The sequence below is a fragment of the Muntiacus reevesi genome, chromosome 6 (genome assembly GCF_963930625.1).
Source record: "Muntiacus reevesi chromosome 6, mMunRee1.1, whole genome shotgun sequence".
In the NCBI taxonomy this organism is placed as follows: domain Eukaryota; kingdom Metazoa; phylum Chordata; class Mammalia; order Artiodactyla; family Cervidae; genus Muntiacus; species Muntiacus reevesi.
In genome coordinates this window covers 26045459-26073264 of record NC_089254.1, presented here as the reverse complement: position 1 = coordinate 26073264, position 27806 = coordinate 26045459, and the positions used below count along the sequence as shown (strand labels likewise).

Sequence of the window (27806 nt, the reverse complement as noted above, 5' to 3'; positions counted from 1 at the left end):
TTCATTTAGGTAGCATGGGACTGTCATTATCAGTTGCTGATTGATTGTGAAGTTAAGGGTTTGGGCACCAAAATGCCCTCTGTAGTGTGCACCCAACTTCTCTATTCTCTATGCATTTTATGAAACATTTTTCTTTTTTGACAATGTCTGGTAAAAGCTTATATAATTTCATCTAACTACAAATTCAGGGTAAGTACTTGTGTTTTAACCCCAATTATTTCAGATGGCAAAATAAGTTTGTTTTCTCATCTACGAAATATGTAAGCTGTTCTAGAAAGCCTCTTTGGGTTCTGAGATTTCCTTCCCTAACTGTATATCTTTTCCTTGTTAAACTGTGAATACTCAACAAAGGGTGAATTATTAAAACATTTAAAATTAGTGTCTGTCTGTATTTCTTAGGAAACAAGTCACCTAGTAATGAAGTAATGGTCTGTTGAATAGAAAAGATAAAGCAGAGAAGAAATAGATAACGAGGGGTGGGAGTGAAGGGACTGGAGAAATTATAGATAAACTTCTGGGAAAGAGAACAACAAAGAGCTTCCCCGCCAAGTGACAAAGAAACATGATATAATGAAGGTCCTGGTGCACTGCACTAAAGCTAACAACAGGTAGAAACTTCCAAGATGACATATGAGATTTGAGTTTGAATGTGACTTGGCAAAAAATGAACAGATAAACAAGCAAACAAAAAGATTAGTTCCTTCCAGCTAGTTCGAACTTGCTACAACTTTTCCTGTTGGCAGGGAGAAAGACCCAAGAACAGACATTCCTAGTTCTGAAGGAGACTCTTGGATTTAATGGCAAAGGATACTTTTTCTAGATTTCTGTCTTTGTTCCACGTGTTTTCTATTGTTTGGGTTTATCTCAATCTAGGGTACAAGCATTTTCCCCCTTTATTTAGACTAAACTATTCACCAGTCTTGACCCAAATGAGGTTTATCTGCAGTGAAAAGACTAACCTCCTTGTGAGTGGAACTTCACAAAGAAAAAGGATAATAAAGATATCTGATGTGACCAAACACCTCCCTTGTTCAGTGTTACCACAATTGTGAATTATGCTTCATTTGTATTTGCAGAGTTCCCTCTTCTATTTTCAATAGACAACAAAGCACCAAGAATACTGAGTAAATAACAGATGTTAAAAATAGCTACTACCTAACAATGTTACTGGAAGAATTAAAATGCAGAAAACTCCATCACATGAGATGCCAACTTAAAACAAAGGCTGGCATAATACTGGTTCTTTGGTTCTTTACAAATTAATAAAACACGTTTGTTCCAAACTCATCTCTCTCACTTAAAATTACTTGGGTTGTTTTTGATTTCTTTTCAACTCCCACTAAAATACACAATAGCGAGTACTATTCTTGGTGTAATTTTACTTATTTTACATTATTCCTTCATCTTTTTTTTCTTTAACATAGTGCCAGCACATATTTGCATGTGTGGACTATACATATGCCCTGTTTTCATACTTGGAAAGAGCACAGAAATTCTTCTAAAAGACTCTTTCTAGCCAGATTTCACTAGGTCATGTTATTCAAATGCAATATGACACAAAATTCATTTGTTCATGTGGTGTCTAGTTGCTAGGGGACACATCCAAAAAGTTAATCTTTGCAATACAAGAGAAGACCAGTAGAGACCCTGAGTGCTACCCATAGGCTAGTACAGAGCCTCACTTTTGTATTCAAACTTAGGAGAAGAAACACTGGGAAATAGCTATTTCTACCCAAAGTGCAATGAAATAAACAAAGTGACTTCCAATCTACTTGCAAAAGCCCAGTATCTTCTCTAGACCTCTCAAGTCATTTAACATATTTTAAACAGAAACCCTATCACTTCTGCCTTTAAATAGCAAAACACGATTCCTGAAAAACTAAAGGTTCTAAAATGTCCCTTCAAGTCCACCAAAGGGAATGATTTAACTGTTTTCTTAAAGGCCAATTTCTACAGAGGGGTGAATCTGACAGAGCAGTAAACATCATCTAAAATCATTTGAATGTCTCACGTGTGTTAACTCTTCACATGTTGAAAAAAAAAAACCTGCATATTACTTACATTTTGCTGTCACTTTGTACCCTCCCAGAGGAGGGGCGTGGCCTTCTAATGCATCAAATCCAGCAGAAACCAGGACCATGTCTGGATCAAACTCTGTGGCCACAGGCTTCACTACAGTTCTGCACAGTAAAAAGGCAACCGGTTACACATGGGAATGGCAAATACCTTCAAAAATTGTGCAGTGAAAATGATTTGGCACAATCTCAAGAACTTCCTAAGAATAAAGAAAAGGGGAAAAAAAAACACTATTTGAGTGGATCAAAAACTTATCATTTCCTTAATACTGAATCAATCACTGTTATTTTAGTGTCCCAATTCAGTTTTTTTTCTTTCATCTTTTTCTCCGAATTAAAAAAAAAAAAAAATGCTTGCAGGTACAATCTAAAGCCCGTCATATTACATGAACATCTGTGGCTGTTTTATCCCACTGCCTTTAAAAAAAACTGCTTCTTCCAAGGGAGTGACTAATGTTTTACAGAGGAAAGGCAAAGCTTTAGTGAAAAGCTGGCTTGCTCCAGTTAGTCAGAACTTGGTGTAAATTTGAACTATAAATTTCTTTGGGGAAAAAGCTGCTTTTCCAACTTTTTTTAAGAAACATTTTTAAATATTTGTCGTGGTAGGGGGTGACTCTCGCAAAGGAAAAACACAAAATTCCTTTAATAGGATCCAGACTATAATGTTAAGCGAGTACAAGGTCAGAGACACAAGGAATGCGGCTGCCTCACCTCTGACTGCCACCCCTGCTGGCCTCACTTGGACACCTGAGCACTCACCTCCTCACCTCCCCAGCCTCCCTCACCCCTTCCTCCTCAAGCTGGATTGAGAACCAGTGACTAGTGGATGCTACTGGGCTTTATAAAACCCAATAGGTTTTTAATGCAGGCTTCACAATGAGTGTGCCACCATTTAAATCCAAATTTTCAAAGACTATTTAATGAAATGAAATGGGACTAGTTCACCCTACACTGAATTTAAAAAGCAGTAAGTTCTCTTTTGTATGTTTGGGAGAAATAACTAAACCAAATATTAAAACAGCTATCCTTGAATAGTGGCACAATTACATTCATCTTTTTTAAATGTGCAAATTTCCAGATCTTTTTTTCACAATAACTACATATTAGTTTTATACTTTAATCTTTTTGCATGCAGACAAGAAGTTGTTCAAGTTATAAAATTTTAAAAAAACACTTATTTGAAACATACCTACATAGAGATAAAAAGGAATTAAATGTCTTTCATAACTCTACGATTGTCATAAAAGTATAAAAGTTTAAGTCTTCAATATGACAAATGTACAAGTGACTTCCACAGTAGTCTTACTGACATTTGGAAAGCCTCATATCTGAACTGCCCATCCATGGAACTAAATGAATATCTAACTTTGTTTATCATGCACAAGTTTGTTATTTTATTCTTCAATAAAATTAAGAATCTCTAATATATCTACATTATTAGGAGAGATATTCAGTTCTTTTCCTTCCTAATAATACCAATAATCTTCATAAAAGTGTCACATGTTAGGAATTAACTACTTTTCATATGCATGAAATAACAATGTGATACATGATGTTGGAATATTAGATGTTGCAATAAACTGTCTCAAAGAATCAAGAGTGTTTTCTCAAGGTACTCCATCTATTTAGTTTGATTAATCCTATGTACTACCTTAGATAAGAAGCACTCAGTTTAGTTCAGTTGCTCAGTTGTGACCTACTCTTTGCAACACCATGGACTGTAGCACGCCAGGCCTCCCTGTACATCACCAACTCCTGGAGCCTACTCTAACTCATTTCCATCACATTGGTGATGCCATCCAACCATCTCATCCTCTGTTTTCCCCTTCCCCTCCCACCTTCAATCTTTCCCAGCATCAGGGTCTTTTCCAATGAGTGAGTCCTTCGCATAAGGTGGCCAAAGTATTGGAGTTTCAGCTTCAGCATCAGTCCTTCCAATGAACATTCAGGACTGATTTCCTTTAGGATGGACTGGCTTGATCTCCTTGCAGTTCAAGGGACTCTCAAGAGTCTTCTCCAACACCACAGTTCAAAAGCATCAATTTTTCGGCACTCAGCTTTCTTTATCATCCAACTGTCACATCCATACATGGCTACTGGAAAAAACCATAGTTTGACTAGATGAACTTGTGTTGGCAAAGTAACATCCTCTGCTTTTAATATGCTGTCTAGGTTGGTCATAACTTTCCTTCCAAGGAGTAAGCATCTTTCAATTTCATGGCTGCAGTCACTATTTGCAATGATTTTGGAGCCCCCCAAAATAAAGTCTCTCACTGTTTCCACTGCTTCCCCATTTATTTGCCATGAAGTGATGGGACCAGATGCCGTGATCTTAGTTTTCTGAATGTTGAACTTTAAGCCAACTTTTTCACTCTCCTCTTTCACTTTCATCAAGAGGCTCTTTAATTCTTCTTCACTTTCTGCCATAAGGGTGGTGTCATCTGCATATCTGAGGTTATTGATATTTCTCCCAGTAATCTTGATGCCAGCCTGTGCTTCATCCAGCCCAGCGTTTCTCATGATGTACTCTGCATTTAAGTTAAACAAGCAGGGTGACAATATACAGCCTCGACGTATTCCTTTCCCTATTTGAAACCAGTCTGTTGTTCCATATCCAGCTGTAACTGTTGCTTCCTGACTGGCATACAGATTTCTCAAGAGGCAGGTCAGGTGGTCTGGTATTGCCATCTCTTGAAGAATTAACAAACACTACTCTGAGGAAAATATGGAGGTAAATGATTAAGCAATGTTGTCCATTCAATCATATGCATTACAATAACCATGCATTAGAGTTTTCCACCTCCTTTCCTTCTCTTTGGAATGTTGCTTCCACTTCTCTTCTATCTCCCCAATCAATCTATATTTGTAAGATTGACTGGAGGATAAATATCCTTCAAGGCACAGCTCACTTACTACCTTCTTCATAAAGGCTTCTCTCAATATCTGGATATAAAATACATATGTACATATTTTTGAAAGAAAATGATAGGATAAGAGACAAGGGCTACCAAAATAATATGGGAAACATAAGAGTTGATCTATAGAGGGGGAAACTCAAAGATAAGTGCAAATCTATAAAAAGGGGGCCACAAAAAGCAAAATGACTTTTCTCTGTCTTCCGTGGGAAACAAACTGGCCAAAGAGAAAATACCCAGAGAGCCTGACATCTGTGAGTCACTCAGACCAACAGACAGATTCCCCCCCCCCCCCGCCTTCCCTCAGTAAACTCACCAGTCAAAAGCCCCTCTCAGTCACACAGAGTTCTTGCCTATCTTTTTGGTGCCCCTTTCTCAGATGTGGTGGACTGTGTGAAGAAAGTCTCTAGCATGAAAGACAACAAAGGTCACATGCCAACAAATGAACAAAAGAAACAAAAGAAAGGGAACTCAGACAATGAGACAATGGAGGGAGGAGAGTATAACTATAGAAATCTGGATTGCTCTCAAAGGCATAAGACGGTGCATAATGAAAAGAAGGTGCTATTAAAAAAAACAGCAAATAAAATGTGTAATAGACTGCTTAGAAGATAAATTTGACAAATTCTCTCAGACAGTACAGCACAAAACAGAGATGTAAAAAAATGGCAAGAAACTTGAAGGACCCATTTAGGAAATCAACACATGAAGGAAAAATCTACAGAAAAAATTAAAAAATATATAACCTCTTATACATCCAAGATGCAAAACTGAGAATAGATAATAATTTCAGACATTCAAAATATCAAAACAAAAAGAAAATATCTCCCACAAATACTATCGAAAGAAGGTAGTGAATACCCCCATCAAAATGAAGGTATAAATTAAAAAAGAGAATGAGATACAAATCGTTCCATTGAACATTTTTAAAAATGTTCATTTTTGCAAAAAAAAAAAAAAAAAAATTATTCTAACCTTAGAAGAAAAAAGTAAAAATTTGACCTGCAAATTCATACAAGCTTTCAAAATGTTCTATTTCACAGGATTAATCTGGTATATTTGAATTCACTCCAAAAATACGAAAAAACAGAAAATTTGGAAAAAAGAGGTTCCAAATGAAGAAAGAAGTACACCAAGACTGCATATTGTCACCCTGCTTATTTAACTTACATATTTATTTAACATCATGCGAAATGCTGGGCTGGATGAATCACAGGTTGGAATCAAGATTGCTGGGAAAAATATCAATAAATTCATATATGCAGATGATACCACCCTTATGGCAGAAAGCGAAGAGGAATTCAAGAGGCTCTTGATAAAGGTCAAAGAGGAGAGTGAAAAAGCTGGCCTAAAACTCAACATTCAAAACACGAAGATCATGGCATCCAGTGGAAACAGTGAGAGACACTATTTTCTTGGGCTCCAAAATCACTGTAGACTATAACTGCAGCCATGAAATTAAAAGACACTTGCTCCTTGGAAGAGAAGCAAGGACAAGCCTAGACAGCATATTAAAAAGCAGAGACATTACTTTGCCTACAAAGGTCCATATAGTCAAAGCTATAGTTTTTCCAGTAGTCATGTATGGATGTGAGAGCTGGACAATAAAAAAGGCTGAGTACTGAAAAATTGATGCCTTCAAACTGTGGTGCTGGAGAAGACTCTTGAGAGTCCCTTGGACAGCAAGGAGGTCAAACCAATCCATCCTAAAGGAAATCAGTCCTGAATGTTCATTGGAAGGACTGACGCTGAAGCAGAAGCTTCAATACTTTAACCACCTGATGCGAAGAGCCAACTCATTAGAAAAGACCCTTATGCTGGGAAAGATTGAAGGCAGGAGGGGAAGGTGACAACAGAGGATGAGATGGCTGGATGGCCTCAGTAACTTAATAGACATGAGTTTTAGCAAACTCTGGGAGACAGTGAAGGACAGGGAAGCCTGGCATGCTACAGTCCCTGAGGTTACAAAGAGCTACACAGAACTGAGCGACTGAACAACAACATCACTTTAAACGCTTTCCATTCAAAAATATATATGTTTAGAGTTGTGTTTGATGATGCATGAGACAAGTGCTCAGGCCTGGTGCACTGGGAAGACCCAGAGGGATCGGGTGGAGGGGGAGGTGGGAGGGGGGAATGGGGTGGGGAACACATGTAAATCCATGGCTGATTCAGGTCAATGTATGACAAAAACCACTAAAATACTGTAAAGTAATTAGCCTCCAACTAATAAAAATAAATGGAAAAAATAAATAAATAAATAAATAAAGAGAGAGAAAAAAAGAAAAAGAAATTTAAATAAATAAATAAATACAAAAATATATATATATGCTTAGAGTTGTGTTTGAGTGGTAGTTGTCTGTTGAATAAGTTAGTGATGCATGATAGAAAGAGTTGTGTGACACCATGCTCACTGAGTGTCTACTATGTTGCAAATACCGTTTGGCTTAAAGATGTGATAAATTTTAAACTGAATCTTATTTATTTTCCTATTATTAGTATTAAACTCTTTCATGCTCAGTTCTCTTTTAAGCTGATGAAACTAAGGCACCACAGATCTCTTTTAAACAGATTTTTCTTAAACAAATCTTAAAACAAACACTCAAAAGCATTCATTTAAAATTTTATCTGAATAACTGGGTTTTCTGGTAAAAAACAGATAACAATGCATACGTGTTAGTCCCTCATCTTATCCCAATATCCCACTGAAGGAAAATTATAAAAATATACAAATGAACTCATAGTTTTAAATATAAATCAGGTAGTTAGATACAGAAAAACCTTTAGATATGTGCATATACATGTATTTCCTAAAAGCAATGACAGTGAAGTGGCAAAAAGCACAGTTAGCATCAGTCTTCAAAAAAAAAGGATCAAGGATCCTTGGAGAAGTGGCTGATTTCAGGGCTATAGCAGGGAAAATACAAGATATTTCTGAACATCTTCTGGTGACAATAAATAAATAAATAAATAAAATGTTCAAAAAGAGATGGGCATGTTAGTAGGGCATAAAAGCCAAGGTCACAGAGCTCCCAATGGCCAAAGGTGAGACAATCTGATGAACAAAACAAATAATGATATTATTGGATTATAATCTATACAGTCAAGTAAGTATCCAAGAATTCTCACAGAGATTAAAAAATAGTAGAAGCAACAAAGAAAAGAAAAAAAAAATACCTCTGCCTTACAGAAAATTTTCAACTAATAAGTACAGAAGAACTGAGGTAAACAAAAATAACTATTTGAATAAGCTATTACTACAATCAAGTAATCAAGATTAGTATCTCTAATGATAAGACATATTAGCATCACTATTCTCTGAGACAGGAGGACCAATTCTGTAGTGTTCTTGCTAAAAACATACAACCTCGAATCTAATAATTAGAAAATATCAGACAAACCCAAATTGAGGGACATTTAACAAAGTAGAATGACCAGTACACTTTAGAAGTCATGGCCAGGAAAGACTAAGAACTTGCTACAAATTGGAGGAGACGAAGGAGACATGACAGCTAAGTACAACATGAGGCTTTAGACTAGACCCTGAACAGAAAAGGGGAAAGTACAAAGTCACTACTGGGGAAAGTGCAGTCCCATATAAAGCTTGCAGCTTAGCTAAGAGTACTACACAGATATTCATTTCTTAATTTTGAAAACTGTACTGTGGTTTTATAAGTTTCTAAGATTATGGAAAGTTGGGTGTAAGGCATACAGGAGCTCTGTGGTATTCTTGTAACTCTCCATAAGCCCAACAGTACTTTAAAATAAAATGCTACCAAGTATCAGAATCACCCCCCCCCCCAGAAAAAAAATAACCTTTGTGTAACAAAAACTGCAGATAGGAGAGTTGGCAACAAATAGATAATTTAAACAAATCTCCAGAAAAGGAGAACTGACCAAGTGCATATGAAAAGAATGAAACAAAAAGAAGGTTACCATAGAAGAGATGAGACATACTCAATGGAACCCCACTGAAGAAGCAGGGATGGTGAAAGAAAAAGAGGCAGGACTGAAAATAAGACAGTTTTAAAATGTGAACTGGTTAAGAGGACCAGGACTAAAGCTCAACACCTTAATTACTTTTCCTCTATGCCAATAACCAGTATTTAACCCCAGGCAAAACATTCATATGATTCTTTCTTAGTAAACGGATGTCTAGAGAAAGCCAAGCCTTTTTATGTGGATACTGTCCCCCCAAAATACAGTCATTTAGGAAGATACAGGTGACTCAGTGGGTAAAGAATCCACCTACAGTGCAGGAGACACAGATTTGATCCCTGGGTCAGAAAGATTCCCTGGAAGAGGAAATAATAACCCAGTCCAGTAGTCTTGCCTGAAGAATCCCATGGACAGAGGAGCCTGGCGGGTTACCGTCCATGGGGTCACAAAGTGTCGGGCACAACTGACTGAGCAAGGCCAGGAAGATACACAAACCACAAGCCATCTTCTAGGATGCGAACCCTAAGCGCCATCTGGCCTCTACACACTCTAGTCCATACTGGCTGACACAGAACACCCAACCCACCCATTTACACAACCAAAGGAAAAACTGACACCAGTTACTACTTTCATAAATGCCAACAGCAAAGTAGGAATTTCCCAACATAAGGAAACTTAACAGTATGAAGAAAAAAAAGTTTAAAATAAATGTAAATACTAACAACCCTGGGCAAAACAGAGATAGTTCAGGAACAGAAGTAATAATCTCAAGGAGATTCAAGGAAGCATTTTATCTTTAAAAATACAGATATGCTGTTATGAAAAAGAACAACTGAAGAAGAAAGAAAGAGCTTAAAGATAAAAACTACAATTGTATAAATTAGTAAGGGATCTGAAGAAGTAAAATTGAAATAGTCCCCTAGAAAAGGAAGCAAATAGATAAAATATATAATAATAAGTGCAAAAATAGACATGAATGATCAATATAGAAGCCTTGTATTTGAATAACAGGATCCGTGAGAATGCTGAGGAGGAATTTTTCAACTAATAGTAGAAGATAATTTTAGGAGCTGAAAAATGACTAAAGTCTACAGATTTGATAAGTCCAACCAGTGCCAAGCTCTATCTATAACAACAAATACACACTTATTCATATTCTCAGGAAACTTCAAATCCCCAGAGTTCCTTCAAAAAAAAGTCACCCTCAAAAGAGATGAAGAATGAATTGACATCAAAATCCTAACCAGCAACACTGACTGTCCTAATATTCTGAGGGAAAATTATTTTTAAATTTTAATTCTACTTCCAGCCATTATGTACTGGGATTCAAGTACGATACTTTAAAAAAAAAAATTATTTTTGGAAAGGCTGGACCTTCACTGCTGCATGGTCTTTCCTCTAGTTGCAGCAAGTGGGGGCTACTCTCTAGGAGCAGTATGCAGGCTTCTCATTGCATGGCTTTCCCTGTCGCAGAGCATGGACCCTAGGATGAGCAGGCTTCAGTAATTCTGGCGTGCAGGCTCAGTACTTGCAGCTCCCAGCTCCTGGGCTCAAGAGCATGTGCTCAGTAGTTGTGGCGCATGGGCCTTAATTGCTCTATGGTATGTGGGATCTTCCTGAACCAGGGATCAAACTCGTGTCTCCTGCCTTGGTAGGTGACTTCTTTACCACTGAGCCACCAAGGAAGCCCTCAAGTATGTCATTAATACTTAAAATTACTTTAAGACATGTAAGGTCTCAAAAGCATAATTCCAAAGCCTCTTTCTGAATAACGTACTTGAGAATGTAGTTCTACAAAGCAAGGAAGTAAATCAAAGAAACACGGGCATAGGACCAAAGTAGTGTATGTAACACCGGAGAATGATGAGGGCCTGCTGATGATTTGAACACAAATTTCTCTGCTGGATAACAAATGACTGAAGCAATAATAATGGTATCTATGCTTTTTCATCTTCTCCTGACCACTGGAGGCTCTGTTATGCTCTCCTTAAGAAGCAGTCCTCCTCCTCCATTCCTGTATGTCCTCTCCCCAAGCAAGACTCCTGCTAGAGAGAGTACATTAAGCTTATAAACAGACAACAGACTTGTGGACTCAGTGGGGGAAGGGATAGGGGGACAAACTGAGAGAGTAGCACGGAAACATATATAATACCATATGTAAAATAGATAGCCAGTGGGAATTTGCTGTTATGATGCAGGGAACGAGCGCAAACCTGGTGCTTTGGACAACCTAGAGGGGTGGGATGGGGTGGGAAGTTGGAGAGAGATTCAAGAGGGAGGAGACATGTACACCCATTTCTGATTCACGTTGATATATGGCAGAAACCAACACAATGTTGTAAAGCAATCACCTTCCAATGAAACGTAAAAAAATAAATAAATGGAGACAAAAATACCACTAGGACCATTACTACTTCTACTACTACTACTAAAGGGAGACACAGATCAGGTGATTAGACACTAAACACAGTCTGGAGAAAAGAATCCCATTCTGGATTTCTTTCTATGAAATACTGATACTGTCAGTCGCTCAGTCGTGCCCAACTCTTTGAGACCCCATGGACTGCAGCCCACCAGGCTCCTCTGTCCATGGGATTTTCCAGGCAAGGTTACTGGAGTGATTTGCCACTTCCTTCTCCAGGGGATCTTCCAGACCCAGGGATCAAACCTGGGTCTCCTGTACTGCAGGCAGATTCTTCACCTACTGAGTTACCAGGGAAGTCCCTTTCTATAAATATGTGATTCCAATGCAAAACCTCTGCAGCTAGAATCAGATTACTGGTTTTATTTCAGCTCTAGTCCATGGCCAAAGAACTGCCTGCACTGATAATGAGTCATGTCCTGGGCCTAAGCAGAACACTACTAGTGATTTCCCATGACTCACTTCAGCCTGTGTCAAGTCAACAGCAAGCTATGCTAATCATTCCTTCCGCAAGCCCTGTGCAGGGGAGCATGCTCTGCTCTGGCTTTGTGGAAAAGAAAAGCTTGCTTCCTCAGCCTTCAACTCAAAATTTAAAGCATTTCAGAGCATTTTAAATTCTACAGGGATTTCCCTGGTGGTTCAGTGGCAAAGATTCCATGCTGCCAATGCAGGGGGCCCAGGTTCAATCCCTGGTCAAGGAACTAGATCCCACATTCCACAATTTAAGATTCCACACACCACCACAAAGATCAGTGATCCTGCATGCAGCAATGAAGACCCAGTCCAGCCAAATCAATATTTCAAAAATTCAGCTATTCAATATTTTTATATTCATTCAGCAGTCATTTATTGAGCCCTTATTACATGAGAGGCACTAGGATTGTGCCCAGATTCAAAGATATGAATAAGCTGAAGTAGCCAGGGAATGTGTCTTTTAGTACAGTATGGTAGGAATTCAGGCACAAAGAATGTACCAAGAGACAGAAGTGTATGGGTAGACAATCAGGAGGAAGGCGGTATGAAGGACGTCCACCTGAAGAATGGACATGAAAAGTGGATTGGGACATCAGTGTAAGAGACTGCTAGGAAGTAAAATTAGGGAGGTCAGTTTAGGCAGATGGATTAGCAAGTACAAAAGCATGGATATCTGAAAGGACATGGAGCCTTATGAAAATCGTCCGGAATGACTGGAGCATATTGTATACATAGCAGAGGGGGTCTGTGAAGACCTGCAGATCCCAGGCCCTACCTGTCTGCAACAGAACCTGGAGAGCCTGATGCTGAGGAAACCAGGGGCTGACGGTGTCAAGTGTTTCAAGAACTGGAGTAGACCACAGTATACAAGCATCACAAAGGTCACCCCATTCACTTCCCTCACTCAGCACACCTTACCCAACCACCTGCAATGTGCCATGCACTGCTGGAAGGCCAGGGTTAAGAGTAGACAGAGTCTCTGCTCTCTTGCCTTCATGGAGTTTGCACTCCAATGGAGGAGAGAGGCAATGTGTCACAGACAAGCAAGTGTGCGGTAAGGACTAAGGGGGGAGATAAAATAGACAAAGTCATAGGAGATGGTGCCCATTTAGACATGAGTGTTCAGAGAAGGCTGCTTGGAGGTGGCGACACCAAACAGAGAACTGCACCGTGAGGAGTGAAGAGGAATGCAGGCCTGAGGGAACAGTGAGTGCACAGCCCTGAAGTGGGAGCATCTCCAGTGTCTTCAGGTCAGCCCGTGAGGTCACTGTGGCTAGCGCACAGTGCATACTGCAAGGAAAGATGATTGGAAGTGGGGCCAGAAAGGTGGCATGAAGTTAGCGTGGGGCCTTGAGGACATCATGACTTTGGGTTTCATTCTGAACAAGAAGGTAAATGGAAAAGTTTTGAGCAGGGCAGCGGTATGATGTGATTTATATAATTTCTGACCTCATCAATGAAGCAAAGTACTTAAAAATGTGCTTTAGAATGAGGAGATCCTTTTGACATTTGAGGCAGCAGATTCTGATTCCCTGTATACTTTATAATGACAATATAAATTTCATTATTCAATGCACATTAAATAAATTACTTTATTAAAACAATGTAAATATGAGTTACAAGTGAAAATCTAAGCCTACCTTTTTATTTCTAGTTTAATTGTAAGTTACTACTTAAAAGCATCAGATTATAAAATTAAACATTTTCAAATGGTACAGGGACTTATTTTTAGGTTTTTCTTACACAATTAAAATGCACATTAGAGCATGAACGCTTTTTCATCCATCTGTACGTGTTGGTGCACAGAGTGCAGGAGAAGAATGCTCCCAACAAAACGCTTCATGAAGAGCTCATGTGTGGAGACGCGGTGAAGGCAACACATCAAAGAGCAGCTGCGAACCAGACTCCGCGCAGCGGCTGTGGCGGCTGGGCTTCAGGACGGCCCCGCACCTCGCTACCCACTGGGCCAGTGCCCTTCTGGGGAAGCGCCAAAGGGAGGGGTTGCCAAGGGTATTTGTGAAAAGGGTCGGTGCCGGGAGCTCTCCACTTGGAGTTCTCCACCAACACCAACCAGAGCAAGGCTGCTCTTCTTTCTGAAACTTCACCCTCCATTTCTCCACAAAGCCACACACACGTGTGCACGCGTGCACACACACACACGCACACACACACACACACACACATACACTGTTCCTTTCTCTGTTTCACCGTCCTCCTTTTTCTTTACTGATGTGATTTTCCATCTCCGGCCTCCCCCTCTCTCTCTCTCAGACCCATGTCCAGTCCATCAGGGCACCCTGTTGTCTAGACTTTCAAACTATTTAGAAACTGAGCACATCTAAACACCCCCACGGTCACTGCCCTGGTCTCTGTCTACATTCTCACCCTGGATTCCAGCTGCAGCCCCTGAGAAGTACCCCTATTATCTCTCTTTACCACCCTCTCCAACACATTCTCTCAAAACGGCAGCCAGGTTGATATACTTAATGAGGCCCATATTTCTCAGGGTGAAAATAACAGGCTTTTATGACGAATGCCTCCACATAGTGAGGCTGTCCAGCATCTCTCTGAGCCCATCTCTTACCACTCTCTGCCAGAACCCCCTTCACCAACACGCCAGACGCACTCCGGCCATCGGGGTTTGACTACAGCTCTTCATGCTGCCCGGCGTGCTCCTTCCTTAGATGACTGACTCCCCTCCCTCACACCAATATTTGCTTAGATATTATTTTCCTCATAAAGACACTTCCCTAACACCCATTCTCACACCTACTCCCCAACTCTCTCACCCATAACTCTTTTATTCTGCTGCTTTTTTCCCCCCAAATCACTTATCTTTCAAGTGAAAGTCACTCAGTCGTGTCCGATTCTTTGTGACCCCATTGCCTATGCAGTCCATGGAATTCTCTAGACCAGAATATTGGAGTGGGTAGCCATTCCCTTCTCCAGGGTATCTTCCCAATCCAGTGATCAAACACAGGTCTCTCTCATTACAGGATGATTCTTTACCAGCTGAGCCGCCAGGGAAGCCCCAAAAGTGAAAGTCACTCAGTCGTGTCTGACTCTTTGCTACCCATGGACTCTTTGCTAGTCCATGGAATTCTCCAGGCCAGCATACTGGAGTGGGCAGCTGTTCTCCTATCCAGGGGATCTTCCCAACCCAGAGAGCGAACCCAGGTCTCCCACATTGCAAGTGGATTCTTTTATCAGCTGAGCCACCAGGAAAGCCCAAGAATACTGGAGTGGGTAGCCTATCCCTTCTCTAAGGGATTGTCCCTACCCAGGAATAGAACCAAGGCCTTTTGCATTGTAGGCAGACGCATACTTGGTAGACACTCAAAAAATAGGTGTTGAATGGAATGTCGAATAATAGTTCCGACAATTTTTCACGCTTTCAGCTCATGTTTTCTTGGTCTTTCATTCTTTCTCGAGCTTCTCTACATTTCACAAATAAATACTGAAATGAAGTAAATGAGGTCTCTCCTTCAAAGAAGGATATGAAACTCTGCAATGTTTTCCACTGCCTGCTGTCTAATTGAGTTATTTGGCTTCAATTTACAATCGTAGCAGAGTAGAAAGATTCCAACTTAAGACATCCAGGTGCTATTCTTGGCACTGTTCTTAATTGTGTGACCTCAGTAAATTATCTTTCCTCAACTGTAAACTGGCAGTGGTAGGGGGAAGGGTGGGCAGGGAGAGGAGATTCACTTAAATGGTCTCTAAAGTCATAGTCAGTTCTCACATGATTTGTTATGTCTCAGACCTAATACATCAAAGGGATACTTTCCCCTCCATCTTATTCTTGTTCTATTGCAATTTTTTTTTGATAAGAAAAACCACTGTCCAGGTTGGGAGAGGAGGAGTGATGTATTTATTTGAAGGTAGCCCAAAGGTATAAAAGTTCCAGTTGTAAAATGACTAAGTTTTGAGGATATAATGTATAGCATGGTGACTGTTCTTGTACTGAATATTTGAAAGTTGGTAAGACTAGATCTCTGGCTTCCCTGGTGGCTCAGATGGTAAAGAATCTGCCTGTGGGAGACCCAGGTTCGATGCCTGGGTTGGGAAGATCCCCTGGAGAAGGGAATGGCTACCCACTCCAGTATTCTTGCCTGGAGAATCCCAAGGACAGAGTCGTCTGGCAAGCTACAGCCTATGACGTTGCAGAGTCTGACAAAACTGAAGTGACTAACACTTTCACTTTCAAGAGTAGATCTCAAAGATTCTCATCACCAGAGTTTGAAAAAATTGTAACTACATGAGATGATGGATATGAATTAATCTTATTGTGGTTATCATTTTGCAATATATATCTACGTACTAAAATGTTATGTTATACACCTTAAACATATACAATGCTGCATGTCATTATACCAATAAAACTGGGAGAAAAAAAGAAAAGTAAAACAATTTTCTGAGGCTCAACATCCTTTTTGATCAAAATCTTTCTAAAGTATGAACTGATTTGCCCTTATCTTTTCAGGTCAATACTGAGTTGTGTTTTTCCTTTGATGACTCTGGACACTATAGTTGGGAGAAAACTAATTCAGAGCAAGTATTAAGTATTTGCCCTAAACTCCTACATTAAATTCTTTTAATTTTTCAAAAGTAGTACTTCTAAGAAAATTAGAGGTCTAAATATGACATCTAATGAGTTTATATTATTTTGCTACATTAAGATATTAAGCACAGTATACTGTTTTTAAAAGACTAAATCCTTGATGAGAATAAAGAAACTATGCAAAAATAGTACATTTTTAAAGTTTTCATAATAACTCTAAATCTTGTTACATTACTTCATTTAAATGTGTGTGTATCATAATACCACACAATATATTCTAACTAGGAAAATACATGTATATATAGTCTTACTAAATATATGAGTGTATATACATATGGGGCTTATATATCTAATTATATATATATGTGTGTATATATATATATATTCCTAGTCCATAAAGTTAATTCTTTTAATTACAGTTTTAAATGTGACATTTAGTAAGTTTACATCACTTTAGTACATTAAAATGTCAATGCTAATTTTAGAATTCTGTTTTAAAAAAAGAATATTTTAAGCGACTAAGGGACTTTCCTTGCTTAAGATGTGTCATATAACCAGTAATAGTTCTGAATAATTCAGAGATATTACTCAATGTTTCTCTGAGCTGAAAGTTCAGAGAAAAATCCTCAACAGTAGCTCTTCCTGGTTTGGGACACTGTCACTGACTATCATATTATAGGATTATACTTGGTGTTGTTTGAACATAGAGCAATGCTAGCTTCCTAGGCAAAATTCTAAATTCAAGTACAGCAAGCTGGGAAAAATTATAAGATTGCTTGCTAGTCTCAAAACGGAAAAAGTGACTCATTAATTACCATATAAAACTACAGTGATAATCGAATCAAGAGATTTGCTTTTGTTGAAATCTATATTGAAATTCGGTTTAGAAAAATTAACAAATCAGAATTAGAATAATTATATATGCTATAATTTTGGTGTTTTTAGAAGTAATTTAAGAGTTAATATTTAAATTTTATTAAAATGAACCTTCTTTTGCTTTGAAATACAGAAAGAAATGTATATATGTTTATATATGTCCCTTTCCAGTCATTATTTTATGAAAGGATATAAATAACATGCATTTTAATATGTCAAAATGTGGCTACAATTTTGCAACAGCGGTCTTCAAGAAATATTTTATTATGATTCCAAATGTGGGTCCAGTAACTTGCAGATGGTCTTATGTCTTTCGTCTAATGTGTGTGTGCATGCTAAGTCATTTCAGTCATGTCTGACTCTTTGTGACCCCGTGAACTGTAGCCTACCAAGCTTCTCTGTCCATGGGATTCTCCAGGTAAGAATAATGGAGTGGGTTGTCATTCCCTCCTCCAGGTGATCTTCCCACCCAGGGATTGAACCTGAGTCCCTTATGCCTCTTGCATTGGCAGATGGGTTCTTTACCACTAGCACCACCTGGGAAGCCCCATTAGTTTCTTAAGTGCTGCTAAATCAGTTCTTCCTAAAAGCTATGGCTGGAAAGGAACAGTTGCTCTGCTACTATCCAGTTAACAAAGTACCCAGCTGCAGGTATCCAAAGGACTAGGATCTTTACCAGATAATGCACCAGAATTACCGATTCCTTCCAGGAATCTCTTCAAAACTGCCTGTATCTATGCAAGCAAGTGGCTACTTCTCTTTGGTAGGTGGACACCTACCAAGATACTAGCTCCACAGCAGACCTTATACTCTGACTCTCTCACACCTGTCTACCTTATTACCCCTTCTCTCTCTCTTCCTTTCTTTCTCCATCCTCCTTTCTTTCTTCTCTTCCTTTTCTCTCCTTTATTTTTTCAAAATTTTCTTTTTTTCTAAAGACCAATTTATTCTTAAAAGTCATGATAATAATTTAAGAAGAATCTAGAGAAAATTTGATACAAACTGGAACACAAATTTTTCATCTGTGTGCCTTAGATGAAGATCAATTAGATAACTGAAGAAGAAAGTCCACTGAGAGATAATACAGTCCACATACACAGGCAAGACAGCAAGGCAGAACAAGTCTCTGCAACATGCATCTTTCCAAACCTTTGTTTATTTTCGTCTCCATGGCAACCTGGAGGTTGTAAAATATGGTCATAATAAGTGGAAAATAGAACACAAATGACAGTAAAATGTTCTTATAACTCAAAGAGCAGAGAATTGTTTAGAGAATTCGGAAATGATGATTTTTTTAAAATGGGCTCATAGCAGGAAAAATGTCTACCTAAGTCAATAGTAAATTTCCCCTCCAGGGGGACAATGACACGCCTGTGACACATGCACTTTGGAAACTTAATTATGTGCCCATTTCTTGTTATTACTTTCTTTATCCAAAAAAAATCCCTAAAGAGATTTTACTATCATCAAATCAGTCATAGGGATTTCTCTGCTTTCAGTGGGGTGCAATGAGGAGCTTAGTATACATATTGCGTTTCCCATCATGCTATGAGCACAGAATATTCTTTCTGTAAAGTTTTAAATGGGCCTCTCTTTGGTCTTTGCACAAGTGATTGCATTCCATAAAATATTATTACATAAAGTCAAAGCACCCTGGCTAGAAATTGAATTCAGTATTCTAATAAAATCCACTTGAGAATACACACACACACACACACACACTTTAAAGAGAATTTTAGCCTTTATATTTCTTCTCAGAGAAGAGAAGATAGAGCTTTGTAGGCATAAAAAGAAGGAAAAAGAAAGGTCAAACTTTACTGTAAGTAAATGTTCTGTGGTTTATAGAATTCACAAAACAAATTACAGCATGACATCCTTTTCAAGGAACTGTTTGTGTCTTCGGAAAAAGTGTGTATTATTTTTGGTGAAGTCTATCTTTTGATGTGGCCTTTCTGAGGGAAGCAGCATCATCAAGATTTTTTCTTTTAATTGCGTAACAATACGAGATGAACAAGACAAAAGGCAAGCTCATTTAGTTATTTACTTCCCTGAGGCATAGCCAGAAAGAGGCTGAGAAGGAAGGAAGAACTTGGGCACCAAATGCAGCTCTGAAGTGCAAGTCATTATCTCCTCAATTAGGAGACCAGTTCAAGATCAAGGAGTTCTAATTTAATCCATATCTAATATGACAACAGTGTAGGATTACTCTCAAAGATAAAGAAATAGTTAAGATGAAACATAAACAAAATTGATCTCATTTGAAAAATTAAAAGCAACCATTTATAAGAATATATGTATTCAACTAAATATTCATAAATATTCAAACAGATGTTTAAAATTGCTATTCAGAATTGACATGTAAGAAATCAATATGAATAGTCATTAAATATTTTTTTAAAAATCTACCTTATTAGTAATCAGAGAAATGTAAATTAACAAAAATATGCCATTTCCTGCTTATCCTAAAGTATGTTTTTAAAACAGTAATTTATATCGGTAAAGGTGAATTGTAATTGGGACTCACATATGTTACTCGTAGGGTTATAAATGTTTAAGGCCCTTTTGGGAAATCAATTAGGCAGTTTGTATTAAAAAATCTTTAAAAAATTATCATATCTGCTAACTGATAGTTTAGCTTCTACAACCTTTTCTTTAAAGAAAGAATCACATTTAAATGAGGACAAATTTAAGTCTGACCCATATTTAAAATGCTGAGAATTTGCTAAATGTCCATCATTAGGGAAGTGATTAAATAATAGTATGCAGCTCTTAGAAATTTTGTTGTTATTTGACCTAAATAATAGAAGGGTTTATATTAATAATTTGAGTTTAACTGTGTTTTAAGAATAATGAATGACATGAGGAAAATGCTGGTATTGCTGATGTTAAAATACAACAGTCAAAATACATGTGAAAGATAATGAAAATATGCAAAATTATTAGATGTTACCTATATACTGGAATTCTAAGAAATATTTTCTATTTTACTCTTTATACTTTTCTGTATTTTTCAAGTTTTCCATAATGAACAAGTATTAATTTTGTAATCAGTATAATAACTTGGTCACTATCATCAGTAATTAAAAATTAAAATCACTTTATACAAGATTTATTAATAAGCAGAGATTTTTTATTTTTCATTAGTTGAGGATGAAAAAAATACTACCTACCAAAATCTGGGAGATTAAACGTGATATATGATTGCATTTATATAAGAGAAAATGCTATTTTAAAAGTCCTATACATTTCTGTAAAAATGTTACTTTTTTTTTTCTTTCTGAGTGTCACTGGTGGCTCAGATGGTAAAGAATACCCTGCAATGCAGGAGAGCCAGGTCTGATCCCTGGGTCAGGAAGATCTTCTGGAGAAGGAAATGGCAACCCGCTCCAGTATTCTTGAGTGGAGAATTCCATGGACAGAGGAGCCTGGTGGGCCACAGTTCATGGGGCAGCAAAGAGTCAGACATGACTGAGTGACTAACGCTTTTCACTTTCATGTATTTTTCTACTATTACATTTATTTAGCTAAGATATCAGATTACCATTACCAAGATGACTTCCAGAAAACAAAGAAATTTCTCCAATGGGCATTTGCAACCAGAATCAAAGTCAAATTTCTAGAAATCTCATAAGGATTTCAATTCAACTTCCTCAAAAGGAACATAATTTACATTAAGATTTAATATTTACTCAAAAATATTATGTTGTTAATTGTCATAGTCATTCTAAAATCATTACACTATCTTTTGTGAAAAGGATTATGGGTGATAATTCTTTGGTATCTCCATTTTCCAACTTTTTTCTAACATAATTATAATTTATTTTGTTACCAACCCAAATTATGAATATAAGCCCTTCTATTATTTAGGTAAAGATCCTGGAAATACAGGGAGCCTGAAACAATACATGGGGCACTTTACCTTTTGAGGAGAAGAAGGAAGCCAGATAAGAACAGACAAAAGAAAATAAGTCTTTAAAATTACAAGAAGAGATTCAGGAGACCAGTGTTATAAGAAGCAGGAGGGATACAAATTTCAAGAAGGATATCAACTTACTATGAGCTTGAGAAAGATTATAATAAGCTAAAAAAGTCATTGGAACTTTGGACCTGATAAACAGGTGCTATCGTAAAGAACAGTTTTTATATTGAAAGGAAGCAATTTGAATGAATGATGATGATATCTCAATAACTAGACATAGGGAGCTATTTTCATTACAGACTTTGGCCTAAAACAATTCCACAACAACATGCATTTGTAGCCTATTTATAGCCAACGATGCATGTATATCATGTATTAATATATGTCCATCTGCATCTTCACGAATTCTAAAACCCGAGAAGCCCACTGTAAGGTATGATGGAGTAGAGAGAAGATGTCCTGGAGAAATCTCTGATTACAGTTCCTTTCAAGCAGTCTTTTCTGAGATGACTCTCACAGTGTATTTTTCACCTAATTTCCAGGAAGATTTACACTTAATGTGACTGAGAAGTGACACCCTAATGTGATGTATAATTCGTAGAATATACTGTACTGCATAATATAAGATCCAGATATAGCTTTAAAACTTTATTTGTGGTGATTTCCATTAAACTTGTTGGAGATCAAGCCTTTAGTCAGTTAGCATATAATTTCTTGAAGGAAAAAAAAAACCCTTTAGAATCTTTTCCAAGGACAAAACAAATTAAAAGATAGGTAAAGAACACAAAATCTGTATTTTGCTAGCACCCTGATAAAAATAAACCACACTTCTCATATACTTTTAAGATGCAAAGCACATAGTTGACTAGATCCTTAAATGTATGTTGATACTTACTGTTAAAAATGAGAAGCGATATAAAAGCTGAAAATTAATCTAAATTCTTCTATAGGTATTTATTGTAACTAGAGTGGCCTTCCCACTTTAGGAAGTCTATTTCAAAATAGTAATAAGAATAGCAAATGATACTTGGCTTGTGTCAGGTCCTATTTATGAATGCTTCACTTAGATTCAGCTATTTCACATGGAATCTGGAAGGTATTTTTATTAATTCTTCTATTTTGCAGATGTGAAAAATTGAGGCACAGATGGCTTAACTAACTAGTCTAGGGTTGCACAGGCAGTTCCATAAAGGAGCTGAGGTTTGACACTAAAACCTCTGGTTCTTGAACTCAGGAGCTCAACAATCTAGGTAAGCAGGTAAGCTGTTTTACAATACCATGGCCGGCTAGCAAATGGTTCCCAAACAGAAATAGTCTGAACCCAAATTGACATTACACTTGATTATACTGTTCACATTAAAATGTTAATGGGAAACGATTAAATCACTGTGGTATTTCCAAAGGAAAAGGCACATGAAATTCTTTGTTTACTACCATTTATATTACAAATTAACAAATTGAAATTAAGGGAAGATGCTAAACTAATACTTTGGAGAAAGCTTGTTTTTACCCACTCAAAGTTCAGGAGAAAAAAAAAACAAACAGAGGTTGTACCTATGTAGTTCCTAAAACCAATCATATTGACACCCTCTGGAGGCTGTTTCTATGCAGTGGCCATGAGTGGTGAGGAGACTGCCCTGTCCTCAACTCTGAACTGCTCATCGTAATATCCAAAACAGCAAAAAACACTCTGATTTTTAGGGTCTGTTTATGGGTTCAATTCAAAATCTAACCAGTTTCTTAACACAGTTTCTTGAGGGCTGCAAGTCTAATTTAGCCTGAACCAATGATGCAATATCTCTCAAGACCAAAATGTTACAAGAGCACCTTCTGTTTAAAACATGAATTTCAAGAGAACAGCAGGATTCAGCTACCCTAACCAATAGCCCCACTCCAAAGATACAACAGATGTTGGTCTGTGTGCAAAGCAAACATCAGCCTTGCTAATGTGGTCTGTGTTGGATTCTCGTAATTAGACATTTATCCCAGTGCAGAGTCAAGGTCATTAGAGTGAAAAACTGTAATGCTTACAATTATTTTGCCCCTCATGTTTCTCTGCATGAAGTCAGGGAAGACGGCGCATAAAAGAAGAAATGTTTCGATTGCTGCAAAGGTCTCTTGGTATGACAGAGGTTGGGAAACAGACCCAGTAGTAGAATCTGCTACCGTTTGGTTAGACAGCTTGACCTGGATTTGGCTAAGGATCCACAACCCCCCATTGTCGCCCTCCCCCCATGCCTTCTGACCTATACAAGGGAAACATTAACCCACAGAATGGCAAGCAGAAAAGCAAGGGGCTAGCAACCACAGCCTAATTAAATTTAACATATTAAGAAGCAGTGAAACCACAGGCAGCTGAAAAGGAGTGCTCAAGTTCAGCACGGCCACCATTTCTAAACACAGTGGGTGCAGTGAACCAGGGACAGTACCTGCAGAGGACAAGCGGGAACAGAGTGCTCATGACAAAGCTCAAGTACAGCAATCTCTCCAAATGACAGGAATAAGGAGACTAGGGCTACTGACAATGGCCAGATTAAAACAAACAAAAAAAAAATATTGCAACTTTTTCTCTAAATAGAGAAACTGTATATTGATGTCAGGCTCACAGAAGACAGTCACTAATCAATCAGTCAAGCTTGCAAACTCCCCTGTCTACAATAACAATACTGGGCATCGCAGATCTTCGGGGGATGCATATTTTAGAAAAATGTGCCACATGTAATCTGGTTTAAAGAGCACTGGGTTTAAGACAGACAATCTGTGTTTGAAACCAGGCTCTGCCATTCACTGGTTGTGTGATGGAGGCATGTACTCTATTTTCCTAATTTTAGACTCTGGAGAGTAGAATGTGGTAGGATTTAAGGATCTCTTCTAGCTAATCTTATCCACCTCTGAAATCTGCCATTGATCACTTTAGCAACCAATTCCACCTGTTTTCTCATTATTTTACAACAGCATTATTTTTAAACACTGGTGATATTCAAAATATTTAACAATCACAACAAAAGACTTGACTATTTTGTACAGACACTGACCACACTGCCTTCTTCGGAGGGTTTAAGTGCACTGACAAAATATACAAACCATAAAAGCTGTAATGTCAATGATCATGATAAAGCCCCATTTTTATTAATTAAAGCAGTAATAACTGAAAATAAGGGTATTTACTATTTTTGCTTTTTCTTTGCTTTTTCATTTTTAAAAATTAGTCTTGATTTGATTATTTTTTCCTCTTTTAGGCTTTTACGTTTTCCTCCCCTAGTTTTTATTTTAGCATTTCAAACTTAAGGGTTTGTGTGCTCACCTCAGTTCTCTCTGTCTCCTTCCTTTTATTGGCCTTCACTTGGCCATTTCAATCCTTTCTTTACCTATCTACTGACCCTTCTTCTGATGTCCTCTTCTATCCCATCGATAATGTTCTTTAAGTGTCACAGGCTTATTTTCTATGCTCTAAGATACAGTTCCAGGACTCATTAAATGGTCGTCAGCAACATCATCACAATCACGGTCACTGCCAGGAGTCTCACAAGAACAACATTCACTTCATGTCCAAGACATCAAACAGAAGAAATATTTAAGTTGCTCAGGTATGGCAGTGGGATGACACATCAACCAGCAGATAGAGCTCGGCAGTTCTCAGAGATGGACTGTGAATGTTCCTTTTCATCTCATGCTCTTGTCCTGCCTATTGGTGGTGTTCTTGTTGTTTGGTCGCTACGTCGTGTCCAACCCTGTTCAACCCTGTGGGCCGTAGCCCACCAAGCTCCTCTGTCCACGTGATTTTCCAGGCAAGAATGCTGAAGTGGGTTGCCATTTCCTCCTCCAGGGGACCTTCCCAACCCAGGGATCGAATCTACATATCCTGCATTGGCAGGTGTAGAATACCTGAGCCACCTGGGAAGCTTTTGGTAGGAAGCTGCTATCCTACAGCTTACCAAATACCCACAGATACATCACAGTAGGCAAATTTCTGGTACATATCTGCCCACACCAGTAGACAAAAGATATTTAAAAACACAAATTTTATTGGCTTTTATCTTTACTTTAAAAAGTCTTCCAAAAATAGGTTACTATTTATTTATACTAGTGGAATTAAAACTATGTCAACAAGTTCACAGCAAATAAACTTTTCCCTTGGCTAATTCTGACTTTTCTAAATGTCAAAATTGGCTAGATAAATTACAATTCAATCAGCAGTTAAGATAACCAGACACATAAATTATTCTTTAATGCTTTTTCAGTTAGGTAACTTTTGAGAAAACTTTTAAAAGACTGATTTTTTTAAAAAAATTTTATTCATTTTACTAATTGATTTCCATGGAATTAATTACACAGCAATGTTATATAGGATAGGTAAATGTACACTACTGATATCTAAGAGTTGAAGAGTTTTTCTGCTGCTTTGAAAGTTCAATTAAAGTGAGTAGTTCTATATTAGTAAGAACAATTAAACATTAGAAAGTAAACTCTTAAACTGTAACATTTTCAAAGAGATACTTTAAATGTAAATATGACATATATTTAATTTCCAAAGAGATAGTGAAGGCGTTTTCATATCAGATTTTATAAAGATGCTCTGAATATGTTTCAAGAGTCAGGATTTGGGGACTAACTTTTCAGAATCCAGATAAAAGAATGTTCAAAATTACAGAATAAATTGCCTTAGAACTAGTGCTCATTCTCTGATCTTAATGGCTGTTTAGAATTTTCAGAATTGGTAAGGAACCTCAAACTCATGTTTTTTTCCTAACAGACTTAACCCTACCCAGGGTCACCTACAAATTTATTCTGGAGCATATTGAAGTCTTCCATTTGTTTTAATAAATATAATTATACAAAAGTACTGGACATATTTATTTAATATTTTTAAAAGGAGACTAGGATGTCCAGGGTATTTTCTCTGTTTCATTTCATTAACATAAATCACTCTGGTTGAGATGAAACACCCTACACATGAACTGCATTAAAGTAACCTACCCCTTAGGAGCAAAGCCGGAGCCAGGCCAGCTCAGGGACTTGCCTCAGTGCAGGTTTTGAACATGTTCACAAACAGGTGCAGACCCTTCACACCAAAACCAACAGAAAAGTGTGTGCTTCCCATGTAAACACTGCCTGCTCACCCTGCCCACACTTTGATTTGTTTTGTTTGAATTGACTTCATTATTTTCCCTTGATGGATACTTTATTTTTGTTTAGAAAAAAATACCTGCCTTTTTACACTGGAAAGATGGAGAAAAACAATCCTTTACCTTGATCTCCTTGGCATGTGTCCTAGGATGAAAAATGAATGCCATTTTAATCTTTATGTGAGGACCATCGTCTGTCAGTGCAGTTTCTCTAAGAAATCCTCCAACTTTGTAGTGTAGCAGAAGTTTGTCTGCTTCCCATCCCTAGCTAGATTAGCCACTAACTTTACCTGAGACTCATTACAAGATAATGTTGTACACTGTTTCATTCTAAATAATCGCAATACAAGGTGTTAGGGTTAAATAAACCAAACTATATTTACCATCAAACTAAGAAGATTAATTTTTAGTCCCTCATTCACAACACTTTCCAAGGCCTTATACCTATTTTCACATTTTTTTCCCCTTGGTATTCTTTCTCTAAAAGAAAGTACTCATACTTGTACAAGATTGAGCGAGACCCACGAACTGGGGTCTGATTCTGAGTAGAAATGAGAGCATGCCTGCACTGTATGAAACCGTCCTTCCTTGAACTCCTCAGAAGCAGGTGCTACTTGGCGTAGCATCTCTCTCCCTTAACTGGGTTCTCCTACTGCATCGTTCATATTTTACGCTTTGTTGATTCTCTGTTTCATGGGAATTTTCACTCGCAACTAGAACTGTACTTCTCCAAGGAAAACGCTGACTACTTCTTGCAGAGTAGCCCAGAGTTGAGTCCACAGTAGGTCAGTTACTTGTAAGGCAACTCTCTGCACATCCATACCCACGGCAGATCCTCAAGCACCAAAGGCTGAGCTAAGAAACTGATTGGGCAATAAGAACAGAGCTGTGCCATTTTTGTACCCCTCAGCAGTCAGCTTGGGAGAGTTTTATCTGGTAATAAGTTTCCAATAAGCCTCAGTTTCTAAGGTATTTCCCCCACAGGCATATACCTGCCCACCAGAAGGGAAGAAGCACTGGTGAGTGGTTGGTGCTGTATTATAAAAGAGGAATAAAGTCTAATGAATCTGAACATGCAGGAAACTGACTCTGACCTGATGTTTTTGTAAGAGGAAGAAAATGGAAAATGGTCTGCTTTCATAAATACATTTTAAAAGACAGAGCTAATTACCAACATTTGATGTTAATGAAATTTTAAAAGGTTGATTGGGCAATGTAATATAAGTCAGCACACAAACTAACATTTCAGAAAATTACATCTTATAAATATAGACCTTAATCTTTCATGTGTACCCTTTGAAAATTAAAAATGCATTTCATGAGAAAGCAAATAAAGGATGGTCATTACTAATAGATAATAAAGCCAAGCACTAGAGAGAGAGTGGGCAGACACTGCAGCCCAGGTCCCACTAGTGAGAGCAGGGGACCTGCTCTGGGGACCAAATCTGGGGAGAGCAGGGGTGAGCCACTGCTGGGCAAAACGAAGCCCCTGTGACCAC

General features: G+C 37.9%; 1 protein-coding gene across 6 annotated transcripts in view; it reads right to left on the bottom strand.

Moving 5' to 3' along the window:
* The window catches only part of HDAC9 (histone deacetylase 9), a 912538-nt gene that overhangs the window by 129606 nt on the left and 755126 nt on the right, over positions 1 to 27806 (bottom strand). For all 6 annotated transcript variants that reach the window (XM_065939945.1, XM_065939948.1, XM_065939946.1 and 3 more), the window contains one exon: positions 2062 to 2180. In XM_065939945.1, coding sequence (XP_065796017.1) covers positions 2062 to 2180 — 119 coding nt within the window. The remainder of the gene's footprint in view (positions 1 to 2061; positions 2181 to 27806) is intronic.